General features: G+C 35.3%; 2 protein-coding genes across 2 annotated transcripts in view; one reads left to right on the top strand and one right to left on the bottom strand.

Moving 5' to 3' along the window:
• Window positions 1-14950, top strand: part of LOC139503556 (peroxisomal acyl-coenzyme A oxidase 1-like) — a 32826-nt gene that overhangs the window by 11772 nt on the left and 6104 nt on the right. Inside the window, exons 3-9 of the mRNA XM_071293357.1 lie at window positions 1420-1580; window positions 2572-2679; window positions 3225-3344; window positions 5073-5188; window positions 7352-7521; window positions 13622-13784; window positions 14392-14582. Coding sequence (XP_071149458.1) covers window positions 1420-1580; window positions 2572-2679; window positions 3225-3344; window positions 5073-5188; window positions 7352-7521; window positions 13622-13784; window positions 14392-14582 — 1029 coding nt within the window. The remainder of the gene's footprint in view (window positions 1-1419; window positions 1581-2571; window positions 2680-3224; window positions 3345-5072; window positions 5189-7351; window positions 7522-13621; window positions 13785-14391; window positions 14583-14950) is intronic.
• Window positions 8651-13217, bottom strand: LOC139503555 (uncharacterized). The gene is made up of 2 exons (XM_071293356.1): window positions 13086-13217; window positions 8651-12528 (listed from the first exon to the last, which is right to left on the bottom strand). Exon 2 carries the CDS (start codon window positions 12418-12420, stop codon window positions 9172-9174), a length of 3249 nt encoding a protein of 1082 aa, XP_071149457.1. The 5' UTR covers window positions 12421-12528; window positions 13086-13217; the 3' UTR covers window positions 8651-9171.

Below are 14950 nucleotides of genomic sequence, written 5' to 3'. Positions count from 1 at the left end.
TCTTGATAACCACAAAAGGAGAGTATAGACAAGTTAAAAACTCAATGGCTTTGAAGATCTATAATATTATAAATCGTAAGTTTGTAGTTATTCTTGATAACCACAGAAGGAGAGTATAGACAAGTTAGAACTCAATGGCTTTGATGATCTGTATTATTGTAAATCGTAGGTTTGTAGTTATTCTTGATAACCACAAAAGGAGAGTATAGACAAGTTAGAACTCAAAGGCTTTGATGGTCTGTATTATTATAAATCGTAAGTTTGTAGTTATTCTTGATAACCACATAAAGGAGAGTATATACAAGTTAAAACTCAAAGGCTTTGAAGATCTGTATTATTATAAATCGTAAGTTTGTAGTTATTCTTGATAACCACAAAAGGAGAGTATAGACAAGTTAGAACTCAATGGCTTTGATGATCTGTATTATTATAAATCGTAAGTTTGTAGTTATTCTTGATAACCACAAAAGGAGAGTATAGACAAGTTAGAACTCAAAGGCTTTGATGATCTGTATTATTATAAATCGTAAGTTTGTACTAATTCGTGATAACCACATAAAGGAGAGTATAGACAAGTTAGAGCTCAATGGCTTTGATGATCTGTTTTATTATAAATCGTAAGTTTGTACTAATTCGTGATAACCATATAAAGGAGAGTGTAGACAAGTTAGAACTCAATGGCTTTGATGATCTGTATTATTATAAATCGTAAGTTTGTAGTTATTCTTGATAACCATATAAAGGAGAGTGTAGACAAGTTAGAACTCAATGGCTTTGATGATCTGTATTATTATAAATCGTAAGTTTGTAGTTATTCGTGATAACCATATAAAGGAGAGTATAGACAAGTTAGAACTCAATGGCTTTGATGATTTATATTATTATAAATCGTAAGTTTGTAGTTATTCTTGATAACCACATAAAGGAGAGTGTAGACAAGTTAGAACTCAATGGCTTTGATGATCTGTATTATTATAAATCGTAAGTTTTTACTAATTCGTTAAAACCATATAAAGGAGAGTGTAGACAAGTTAGAACTCAATGGCTTTGATGATCTGTATTATTATAAATCGTAAGTTTGTAGTTATTCTTGATAACCACAAAAGGAGAGTATAGACAAGTTAGAGCTCAATGATTTTGACTATCTGTACATTTTGTAGTATTTATATCTCAAAATTTCTATGATCTCATTTTTTAGTACACATTATTTCGCTGTGTCTTAACCTGTCCTAATCTAGGAGCCTGGGATACATTGTTTTTTATTGATTGCTGCCGTGTTTGCTTGAATTTTTGTTTTTTTAAATACAAATCAGGCCTCTGCGTTTCTCTATTTTATGTAATCGAGACATCCTGTGTGCTAATATTTATAAGCCTGTTATTTTTTGACGACTTTTTAAAACATTCATTTTTATATGACAGGTGCGTGACACCACACGAACCCGGTCCACTAGATGTACATTATGGAATGTTTATACCAACTATAGAACAACAAGGAACGGCAGAACAAAAGGAAAAATGGCTGGCATCAGCATACTCTGAGGAAATCAAAGGGACATATGCTCAAACAGAAATGGGGCATGGTGGGTAATTTTATAATTAATTATTAAAAAAAAAACAAAAAAAAACCGTGTCAACACAAAATCAGGAGCTGATGTGTATAATCCACCCGTGAAAGAAAAGATTAGAGACAAGAATGTTTGTGTGAACTTTTTGATAAGCATAACAAATGAAACAGTAAAATGTTCATTTTATAGATATGGCCACATCAACTTCTTACTTGTTACCCATATTTGTTTTAATGTAAAAATTATAATTTATATGCCAAATTATCATTTTATATCTGATTACCACGGTTCACCTAATAGGGCCTGGGAATTGATGGTGTAATCGGGACATGGTTTCATATAATTACATATTCTTGATTTCATTTATTTTTGATGGGGGGAGGAGTGAAACCCTACAACCCATTTGATCTCCGACTTTGTTCTTGCACTAGTTTGTAAAGGAAACAATACATTTTTTAATAAAGCAAGATTCACATTTTGTTTTCATTGAACATTTTGTTAAATTTAATAACCTTTATTCACCAGGAACGCCAAAGACTTAGACATACTAAAATAAAAAAGGAACAAGTCATCGATGTTAAATGTTTTTCACAGCCCATGTGGTTCTAGTTAAATATACTGGTGCTCTCATGATTTCCGTTTGAAAGAATATCATAACTTAGCTTACCTTCTATACACTTCTAGGAATATAATTGGTTAAAAGCAATCGCATTGAGACCGTATAAATTTCAAATTAGATTAGTAGGTGGAGCTTATTTCAATACACGGTTAGAAGTGGTGTTACATCCTTTTATAAAGGCCATCATGGTTTAAATAAAAACAATTAAACAGACACATGAATTGACAATGAACGATTGCAATAAATATATATATAATTATCTATAAAGTATTGGTTTACTTTAGTTGTTTATACCCTTGTCCTCTGGTCTGTTGTTGATAATCTCTTTGACCATCATAACATGTTTCCATATTACCGGGATATGTAATAATTTATGTATATTCACAGGTACATTTCTCCGTGGATTAGAAACAACAGCAACATATGACCCAAACACAAAAGAGTTCATACTGAACAGTCCAACATTAACATCTATAAAATATTGGCCAGCAGCTTGTAAGTACAATGAAAAAAAAAATCTTATTGAAAAGTATACAAACTCAATAAAGATACAAGGGGTGGTAGTGGTAGTGCTACCTCGGGAATATATTACCTTCTTTTGTTGTATTTGGCAACACTTTTAGGAATTTTGGTTCTCAATGCTCTACAACTTTATACTTTGATATTTGGCCTTTTTATCTATTTTATATTCGAGCGTTACTGACGAGTCTTTTGTAGACTAAAAGCGAGTCTGGCGTTACTACAAACTTTAATCCTGGTATCTATGATGAGTTTATTTATGTCGGCTAGTCGTGCTTCTTGTCTACATACGACTGGTCAGTAGCACTAGAATAAAAAGTTTAAAAAGCCAAATCAAATACAAAGAGGAAGATCTTTGATCAACTACAAATTCTGAAAAGGTGTGACAAATACGTCTAAGGATACCAGATTGTTGAAGGCTGCTTTCGAATTAGCACAATGTATCATATATAATTCTTAATTGGTAACATTTTCCTAATAAAATCATTAGATGGAGTATTAATTTAAACATTTTATTTTAGTAGGAAAAACTACAAACCATTGTGTCGTAGTGGCTCAGTTGTATACTCAAGGAACATGTCATGGTATTCATACTTTCATGCTGCAGACAAGGAGTTTAGAGGACCATTCTGTTCTCCCAGGTAAGTTTTGGAACTTCGCCTATGATTGTAGTGGCTCAGTTTTATACTCAGGGAACATGCCATGGTATCCATACTTTCATGCTGGAGATAAGAAGTTTAGAGGACCATTCTGTTCTCCCAGGTAAGTTTTGGAACTTCGCCTATGATTGTAGTGGCTCAGTTGTATACTAAGGGAACATGCCATGGTATCCAAACTTTCATAAAATTGAGAATGGAAATTGGGAATGTGCCAAAGAGACAACAACCCGACCATAGAAAAAAAACAACAGCAGAAGGTCACCAACAGGTCTTCAATGTAGCGAGAAATTCCCGCACCCGGAGGTGTCCTTCAGCTGGCCCCTAAACAAAGATATACTAGTTCAGTGATAATGAACGCCATACTAATTTCCAAATTGTACACAAGAAACTAAAATTAAAATAATACAAGACTAACAAAGGCCAGATGCTCCTGACTTGGGACAGGCGCAATAATGCGGCGGGGTTAAACATGTTTGTGAGATCTCAACCCTCCCCCTATACCTCTAGCCAATGTAGAAAAGTAAACGTATAACAATACGTACATTAAAATTCAGTTCAAGATAAGTCCGAGTCTGATGTCAGAAGATGTAACCAAAGAAAATAAACAAAATGACAATAATACATAAATAACAACAGACTACTAGCTGTTAACTGACATGCCAGCTCCAGACTTCAATTAAACTGACTGAAAGATTATGATTTCATCATATGAACATCAGGCACAATCCTTCCCTTTAGGGGTTTAGTATCATACCATCATAACATATATGAGAAGAACATATCCCGTGTCATGTTGGAGATAAGGAGTTTAAAGGACCATTCTGTACTCCCAGGTAAGTTTTGTAACTATGATTGTAGTGGTTTAGTTGTATACTCAGGGAATATGCCATGGTATTCATACTTTCATGCTGGAGATAAGGAGTTTAGAGGACCATTCTGTTCTCCAAGGTAAGTATTGGAACTTCGCCTATGATTGTAGTGGCTCAGTTGTATACTCAGGGAACATGCCATGGTATTCATACTTTCATGCTGGAGATAAGGAGTTTAGAGGACCATTCTGTTCTCCAAGGTAAGTATTGGAACTTCGCCTATGATTGTAGTGGCTCAGTTGTATACTCAGGGAACATGCCATGGTATCCATACTTTCATGCTGGAGATAAGGAGTTTAGAGGACCATTCTGTTCTCCCAGGTAAGTATTGGAACTTCGCCTATGATTATAGTGGCTCAGTTGTATACTCAGGGAACATGAGGTCATGGTATCCATCCTGTTCCAGTTCTGTAACTGTCCTCACATTGCAAATCTATCGCCTATGATTGAAGTTGCTCAGTTGTTAACTCAAGGAACATACTATGGTATTCATGATACAGACAATGAGTTCAGAGGACCATTCTGTACTACCAGGTAGGATCATGAACCGTACTTACATTGCATATCTTCATGGCGAAAATCCATTGCTTAAAAGTTCGTTTTTCAAATTGCTTCCTGGTGCAGCAGTAATCGTTAAATGAACGTGCATCAGTTTTGAATTGATATTAAATAATAAGGATTTCATTTAACATATTTTGAATGAGAATGAATATATTTATAGCCTAAATACTGCTTCAATCATGAATATATATAAATTCGTATATATTTTTTATAAAATCTAAAGAATTGCACAATGTCTAGTGATATGTTCAACACTCATTAATTTAATTTCATTTCTCAGGAATAGAAGTTGGTGTCATCGGTAACAAGTTTGGATTTGGAACAAATGACAATGGATATCTTAAAATAACGAACGTTAGGATCCCAAGAGATAACATGCTAATGAGATATTCAAAGGTACCTGTATACAACATTCGTCAGCGATACTAACATATATTCGAAAAACCTTCTAATACAGACAGTAATTAGGAGGGTGTGGATAAGGTCGTCATCTCTTTATTTTTTAAGACCAGTTTTTGTCGAGCCTGCAACTTTTGTTGCAGAAAGCTCGACATAGGGATAGTGATCCGGCGGCGGCGTTAGCTAACTTCTTAAAAGGTGGTGAAAGACCTGGATGCTTCATACTTTGTATATAGATGCCTCATGTTACGAACTTTCCGTCAGTCACATGTCCAATGTCCTTGACCTCATTTTCATGGTTCAGTGACCACTTGAAAAATAAGTTCAGAATTTTTGTAATGTTGAATTCTCTCTTATTATAAGTAATAGGATAACTATATTTGGTATGTGCGTACCTTGCAAGGTCCTCATGCCCGTCAGACAGTTTTCACTTGACCTCGACCTCATTTCATGGATCAGTGAACAAGGTTAAGTTTTGGTGGTCAAGTCCATATCTCAGATACTATAAGCAATAGGGCTAGTATATTTGGTGTATGGAATGACTGGAAGGTGTACATGTCCAACTGGCAGGTGTCATCTGACCTTGACCTCATTTTCATGGTTTAGTGGTTATAGTTAAGTTTTTGTGTTTTGGTCTGTTTTTCTCATACTTTATGCAATAGGTCTACTATATTTGTTGTATGGAATGATTGTAAGGTGTGCATGTCTAGCGGGCAGATGTCATCTGACCTTGACCTCATTTTCATGGTTCAGTGGTCAAAGTTAAGTTTTAAGTTTTGATCTTTTTATCTAATATTATATGCCAAAGGTCAGCTATATTTGGTGTATGGAAATATATTATGATCTATATGTCAGTCCCGCAGGTTTATTTGACCATGACCTCAATTGCACGGTTCATTGCACAGTGTTAAGTTTTTGTGTTTTGGTCTATTTTTCTTAAACTATAAGTAATAGGTCAACTATATTTGTTGTATGGAAGCTTTGTTAGCTGTACATGTCTGCCTGGCATGGTTCATCTGACCTTGACCTCATTTTCATGGTTCATTGGTCTTTGTTTAGCTATCTTGGTTAATGTTAAGTTTATGTGACAGTTGTAATAAAGCTTTATACTTAGGACTTTCAACATAATATCAATGATTAGTAAAGAAGGCGAGACATTTCAGTGTGTGCACTCTTGTATTTATTATTTATCATTTTGCCCATTTTTTGTTTCGCCTTGACGGAAATGAGGGGTTATCAACCGTAAACATAATAGTTCTAATTAAGCAACAGTGGTATAACACCCAATGAAACCAATGCTACGTTTGATATCATATATGACGAGTAGAAAGTTGGTTGATAAGAGTGAATGCATTACACAGCCTACTTACTTGGATGTAATTTTGACGCTGTCAAATCTTGCCCAGAAACAGTCAGATTTTGCTCAATGTTCTTAAATTTTATGCAAAAGTAATAGGAAATGTATCATGTAAGTACAAATATAAGCAAAAGGCTACTGCGATACAGATTCATTTATAAACCAAATATATAAATTTTACAATGTTATGAATGGTTTATGTTGCAAGAAAAATGAAAGTTATGAGTTATTGACACTAGTAATATAATTGTGGTATGAATGCCTATGAGACGATTATCCACCAATGGGCAAAGATGTTAAAAATAGTACAGCCGTCGAGAATGAACACAACTTTATGGGCTTTGCTCATTGTTGAAGGCCGTACGGTGACCTATAGTTGTTAATGTCTGTGTCATTTTGGTTTTTTGTGGATAGTTGTCTCATTGACGATCATACCACATCTTCTTTTTTATATACAACCCATATATATATATACAAAGGCAAAACCATGTGAAATATAAGGTAAGAAGATATGAATAATAAAAAAAAAGGGAAAACAGCGGCGGCCTGATTTAATCTAATAAATTAAGGCTATAGTAGTATACTGGTGTTCAAAAGTCATAAATCGAGGAGAGAGAAACTAATCATGGTTACAAACTAAAAACGAGTGAAAACACATCAACTGTAAGAGGAAAACAAAGGAACAACAGGAACACTGAGGTGCAACAATACAAATAACCCATTATACATAGAAACGGACTTTTAATAGCAGCACTAGGTTTTTTCTTCTGCATTTTGATAGAAATGTATTCTATCGTTGACAGGTTTTAGAAGATGGTACCTACATAAAACCTAAAAATAGTAAAGTGTCATATGGTGTAATGGTATATATCAGATCTATGATAGTCAAACAAGCATTTCAAGCTTTAGCAGAGGCATGTGTTATATCTATACGATACAGTGCCGTTCGTCGTCAGTCTGAAACAGTTCCAGGGTATGTAACAAGTAATCAGAATCGTCCAAACGTCAATTCAATAAACGTTTTCAGTGTAGGTAATGTTATATGCTGTGGTGAGGTAAACATCTTACCTTAGTTGAGAAATAATTTTACTCAATACATGTTAAAGTTCGAAATATTCTTTCAAGTTTTTAAATTTACTGGATGTGACTTTTGTCTATATGAATATGAATATATCTCTTAGAGAATGAATTACTTTACCATGCACCTCAATTTTAAGATTCGATAGGTATAAATTTGTATGATATGTATAAAGTAAAATCGCAAAAACACTCTGAACTCCGAGGAAGATTCAAAAGGAAAGTCCCTAATCATATGGCAAAATCAAAAGCTGAAACAAATTAAACGAATGGATAACAACTGTCATATTCCTGACTTGGTACCGGCATGTTCCTTATGTAGAAAATGATGGATTGAATCTGGTTGTACAGCTAGCTAAACTTCTTACTTGTATGATAGTGGCATCAAATTCAATTATATTGTAAACGATGCGTGAACAAAACTAACCGTCACAATAGGTAGAAATGTCAAAATAGGGGTACAGCAGTCCACATTTATACATTAAAAAGACGACAGTGGATTCATTTATTATCGTAGGTTACTTAGTTTCCAGATATTTGATTTCGTGGTTTTTCAGTGTCTGCATTCATTGTACTGATAAGTCGTTGAGAGTTCAACTGTTTATTGGTATAGACCTCCGGAGAGGGTAAAAAACTGAAAATACAAAATAACAAACATAAGCATACTATTGAGTCAATAAATGTCAAAAAGTAGTACATTCACAAAGAAAATGGTTCCATAGTTCGATACAAGTAACTCTTGTACACTACACTTCGAAAAACAACATCAATTTATCAGAAAAAGGTTACACGTAAGTATCTATATATGCAATAAAAATGACAGGTTGCATATGTCAATGACTGTAGTTTACATATCGTGCACGATGAAAAATTTACACGTTAAAACTGTGCGGTACTGTAGTTCTAGAAAATTCGAGCGTGACCCTTGTCTACATCGATAAAACACAAAAATAAATCCTAATATGTGGGATTGACAAATACAGAATGGAATTTAAGGGGCAAATAGTTATCAAATGTACCAAATGCATGCATAAAAAATACAAACAGTACTGTAAATTCACAGCGGCAATATTTTTTCATGTCGTGCGTAAATGAGCACCAATAATCAAAAATGAGTTTGCATAAAATGTATAGTTCAACAATATGGACAACGATATAAAAAATGAGCACACATATAAAAGGTAAACTTACTCTAGTGGTGGATTAAACTTCAAATAGAAAAAACAACGTGCTTCAGTTTTGACAAATATCGAGGGATAAAAGAGACTGGGGAGTGAAATGATACAAAAAGGATGACATGGTCAATTCGGCACTTTACCAAAACAGTACACTCCTCCTCTGATTTCATAGGAAATCACTACATTTTCAAAAATAAAAGGATAATATCATATGAAAAATGAGCATGTTATAATAAGTGTTTATGTATCAAATGTGGTTGATTAAACACAATGTCACTGTCATAGTCACTCGGCTTCAAGAAGCGAAATAGTCCTAAGTAATCGGTCTGAAGTGAAAGTTTCTGTTAACGGTAGTTGCACTATTCAGATTAAAGTATGTATCTGTGATTGCATCTTTTGAAGCATCTAAGAAGGTTGTAGTTCTCCTGTTTAACACTGTTTACACATGAAGATCCAATGTACTTCTTCTGTGTAGGCAAATGTTCAAGTTGGCTCAATGAAGGTAAACTTGATTCCCATGTTTGATTTAGTGATTCTGAGAATGGATTATTCCAATCACAAGTAGACGAAAGCCTTAAGGTTGGACTTATAAATAACTTGTCCTTGATAGTCATGGGTGTTGCTAAGCTAATTGGGTCATACAAACTGTTGACTGTTGACAGAAATCCACGGCGTGGAAATGGCTTGTTGTCAGAAGACACTCTTAAGGTGGACTCGTCTAGTTCTGTGTCCCAGGAGAGACCTAAGTTCATCTGTAACAAGATACTTGCCGATCCAAGGTCGAGGTCCTTGAGATTTGTGGCAAGGTCATCTGATTGATGTGCTTCGAGCACTGATCTGCAGTTTGAAGCGACTGTATCTAACTCATGAGTGGGCTTTTCAGAGTTGCAACCTAAATTCATATCAAATGATTTTGTTCCATGGTTTGATCTTTGCGTACTGTTCTCTAAAAGAGGTTTGTCTGGTATAAACTTCTCGAAAGTTGGGTCTAAACCAACTGGTATCTCACTATCACACCGAAACAATAAAGCAGATTGTACATTGCCGACAATAACGGTTTTGTTCACGTTGACATGTTGCTGTTCCTGAAATCTTCCCAGACATACATTCCCCACAATAACCCATCCTAAGCGTAAACGTTGTGCATATGGTTCCTCTTCGACTCCTACACGATGTTCGATAACATGGTGTGCTCTAATTAGGTCACGGCCTATTAACATCTGTATTTCAGACTGATTGTCAATGTCAGGAATACAACTTGCTATGTCCATCATGTGTGGATAACTTGAAGCTACGACAGATGAGGGTATTTCCTCCCGATTGTTAGGAATGTCGTTACACTCTATTATTTCAGGTACGTTAAGACAGGATGACCCGTCCAGTGACTCTAGTATGTATCCGGAAGCCCTTCGTCCACTACTGACGAACCTCCCTGCACAAGAAGCAAGTGCGTATTCGAATTCTTTGCCATTTTCTCTGAAAAAATTGAAGAAGTCTGAAGTAGCTAAAGTTCTGTTACTTTGGTCGTCTAACACGCAGTAAACATTTTTGAAATGTTCTGGTCTATCAGAATGATATACTTTGGCGAGTACTATCTTGGAGCAAGATTTACAAGTATTGTATATTGAGTCACATATTTTAGTGCATATGCTGCTAATCTGTTCATTTGAATTCTCCTCCTCGTGCTTTTGCTGGGGTTCATTTTCAATGTCTATGTGTAAGGCAGAAGGATGGTCACAAGAACCACACACGCTGCATTTGACGTTCTCTTTACATTTGTCACGGAAATGTCTCTTAGGTCCGCAACACTTGAAACACAAACCTTTCTGCTTAATTAAATCAAGTCTCGCTGATAATGGTTTAGCACGAAAATCACGACACGCGTTGAGTGTATGGTTAGTTCCGTGAAGTGGACACAAGTCCTCATTCGACTTCTGAAACGGTGGCCTGTTGTCGTTGCTATCAATGTCGGTTTTGATGCTTGACACTTGTGTGGGACTTTGAAATCTGGTTTGCTTTGATGTGGTTGGTTTTGTGTCTTGATTGTCATAAATGAATCCAGGGTCATTACGCACTTTAGCAATGTTTTGCAGGAATGGCACGAAGAAGGAGAACGGCGGATATGCTCCATTGTGTTTTGACTTATAACCATTGGCAGTAGTCGTCCATTTTTCTTGAATGCTGTAAGGTAACCTGGTTACAAAACGATTAACACCAAGGGAGGAATCAAAGTAAGCAAATATGGTAGAAAACTTTTCATCTCGACGAATAGACTCTATCTCTGCAGCCAAGTCTGCTAAGTCGTAAAGTTCCTTACGGTTATCGTTTGAAAGTTTGGGAAAGTTAACTATACGTGAATGAAGTGAGGATTCAATAATCTCTGGACTACCGAACCTAGCATCTAAGCGTTCCCATATAAGGCGCACTGCAGTTGCCGGATTATGAGCATTAGCACATCTTATATTCTGAGCATACTGTTTTGAGCTTGGTCCCAAATACTTTGTTAAAAGGTCCAACTGTTCCAATGGATTTGTATCTAACTCAGTCATTATGTGTTGAAAACTAATTTTCCAAGATGAGTAATGTGACGGCTGGTCATCAAATGATATGAGCCTAGATGTGATTAAATCTTTCTTCACCATGAACTTGGCCAATTCATGTGCTTCGTTCCTCTGAGTTGGAACGAAAGGTTGTGCTGTAGGATTCAATGGTTCTAAAGAATGAATAGGAATATTTACATTGTTCACTTCAAGGTTATGTTTGCTCAAATGTAAGGAGTGGTGTGAGCGCTGTTGCTCCACAAATTCTGCTGTACGTTGTTCTGTAATGTTACGTGTATCTGGTATGTTAGCACTACGGTACTTTCTTTCAGACATTTTGTTTTCATTGGCATGTTGAACTACTGGATCGGCGATCCTTGGTGGTTCGTAACTTTCACCATAATCTTTAAGATCGAAATCCAATGCCTTCTTAACAGCTTGTAATCCCGACTCAGCTTCGTCAACGTCTCGCTTCATAGCGAGGACATTTTTCTCTGCTTTGAGTGTAGCTTCGCGGTGCAACAACTCCGCCTCCTCTTTAGCATATTTAAGTCGTGTCTTAGCGGTTTCAAGTTTCACTGTTTGTTTAAGAATCTCTGATTGAGCACTTAGTGATGAGTGTCTTGTTGACACAGTATGACGAGAACTATGTTGGGAGCTACGACTTTTATGAGTTCGTTCACTATTTTCTATTGATCTTCTAGGTAGCAATTCACTTAGATGTTGTTTGACAACTGATATCTTAGCCTTTAAAGCATAGAATGACACTTTAAATGATGCATGCTCACTTTCACTTTCTCTTGTTCTATATGATTTTAAGTAATCAAAATATCTGTTAGCTTCTTTTTCATACTTTTCTGACAGTTTCAGAAGTTCCTCTCTGTATGTTGACGCTGTGGACAGGTCCACCACTGGGTTATCTTCAACGTCTAATAAAATAGCGTCTATATCTCGTTTTATAGTTCTGAGGATATAGTGATGTCTTTCATTAGATTGTTCGAAAAGATGGTCTCCATCTGATGTTAGTGTTCTCAAAGATCTGAGCTCTCTGTCAGAAACGGATTCTGAGTGTGACATGTTGAATCTATCTTGGGTTCATCTCTTTGATCTAGATTTTTTACTGTACTGATAAGTCGTTGAGAGTTCAACTGTTTATTGGTATAGACCTCCGGAGAGGGTAAAAAACTGAAAATACAAAATAACAAACATAAGCATACTATTGAGTCAATAAATGTCAAAAAGTAGTACATTCACAAAGAAAATGGTTCCATAGTTCGATACAAGTAACTCTTGTACACTACACTTCGAAAAACAACATCAATTTATCAGAAAAAGGTTACACGTAAGTATCTATATATGCAATAAAAATGACAGGTTGCATATGTCAATGACTGTAGTTTACATATCGTGCACGATGAAAAATTTACACGTTAAAACTGTGCGGTACTGTAGTTCTAGAAAATTCGAGCGTGACCCTTGTCTACATCGATAAAACACAAAAATAAATCCTAATATGTGGGATTGACAAATACAGAATGGAATTTAAGGGGCAAATAGTTATCAAATGTACCAAATGCATGCATAAAAAATACAAACAGTACTGTAAATTCACAGCGGCAATATTTTTTCATGTCGTGCGTAAATGAGCACCAATAATCAAAAATGAGTTTGCATAAAATGTATAGTTCAACAATATGGACAACGATATAAAAAATGAGCACACATATAAAAGGTAAACTTACTCTAGTGGTGGATTAAACTTCAAATAGAAAAAACAACGTGCTTCAGTTTTGACAAATATCGAGGGATAAAAGAGACTGGGGAGTGAAATGATACAAAAAGGATGACATGGTCAATTCGGCACTTTACCAAAACAGTACATTCATCGTTTAACATTTGATTTCGAAGATAACTTATACCCACAAAATCCACAACATATTGTATCCACGAATTATTGTTAATCAACATTAATCGAAAATGACAATCAGCTGTAATTTAGTGCATTGTTAGATTAAACAAGAATCAACTATAAGGACATATAATAAAATTGAAAATGGAAATCGGGGAAAATTGAAAATGGATATCAATCAAAGAGTCAATTTGTCTTAAACGCAGTTCGAAAATCCCGCACCCCGAGGCTGGTTTCAACTGGCTGCTAAAACAGATTGGAACAAGTTCAGTGAAAATGGACGTCATTCTAAACTCCAGAACATTTAAATGAACTAAAAATGAAAACAAACATACAAACTAACAAAGGCTATATATATTGTGTTTTCAGTGGTATTGAACCTCAGATATTAGACTACCAAACACAGCAGTATAGGCTATTCCCTTTATTAGCCACAGCTTACGCTTTGTACTTTGCTGGGAATTATATGTCTACTGCATACTCAGAGGGTAGTCAGAAAATAGAAAAAGGACAACTAGAGGAATTGCCACAAGTAAACTAATAAATTAATTATAATGTGCATCTATAGTGGGGGTAATATTGAAAAGGGGGTCAGAAACAACATAGGGTAATAACAGCTGAACACTAAACAACTTAATAATAAGTTAAAAAATTGCTGATCAGACGAAAAATAAAAAAAGACAATACGAAGAGAATCAAAAGTAGTGAATCAATGAAAGCAGACAACCTTGACCAAAAAAAGAAAAAAATGAATAAAACAAGGAATCATAAAAAAACGAAAATTCAAAATTGCATGAGTTACACTAACCTACACAGATAGGGCATACATTTATGTGATCTGAAAAGGTAGACCGCTCCTGCAATACTAAATACATCCGGCGTTTTACTAATTAAGCATAAACATATATTAACAGTCAACACAATATATTTTGAAGTATAGTTGAATTGACTTTAAGAGATGTGTCGATAGAGACCTTTGAAACAATATTACAAACGAAACAAATATTTTCTCCTGAAAATGAAAAAGGAAAAATACAAAAATCCGTATCTGGAATGGAGTTATGCATTGTATGCGCATACCTGTAAATCATTGTACATGTATCATCGTGATTAACGTTAAACTTTATATATAATTTTAGCTTCATGCATTGTCAGCAGGATTAAAAGCATTCACCTCCTATGCTGCATCTGCTGGTGTAGAGGTGTGTCGAATATGTTGTGGTGGTCACGGATATTCACATGCTAGTGGACTTCCGAAAATATACGTTAGCGTAGTACCAGCATGTACATACGAAGGTGAAAACACAGTTATGATGCTACAAGTTGCACGGTAAGGCTGTAAAAGAGAGGCGAAAGATACCAGATGGACAGTAAAACTCCTAAATCGAAAATAAACTGACGATGTCATGACTGAAAAGAAAAAGACAGACACCAAATAGTACACAAAATACAACATAAAAAAAGACTAAGCAACACGAACCCAAACATAACTGGGGTGATCGCAGGTGCTCTGGAAGTGTAATCAGATCCTGGTACACATGTGGCGCACGTCAAATGTCTTCGATACAAGATATGTGGATTAATTCAGTACGCAAAACATATCAACCAAAATTGAACATACTGAGTAGCTTAGAGGCTACACGTTAAGAGTCAATACCGGGTCACCAAATATTTGATAATTTATTTATCCATGCCAAA

This window comes from Mytilus edulis, chromosome 14, assembly GCF_963676685.1.
Source record: "Mytilus edulis chromosome 14, xbMytEdul2.2, whole genome shotgun sequence".
In the NCBI taxonomy this organism is placed as follows: Eukaryota; Metazoa; Mollusca; class Bivalvia; order Mytilida; family Mytilidae; genus Mytilus; species Mytilus edulis.
This window is presented reverse-complemented; position numbering and strand designations above follow the sequence as displayed.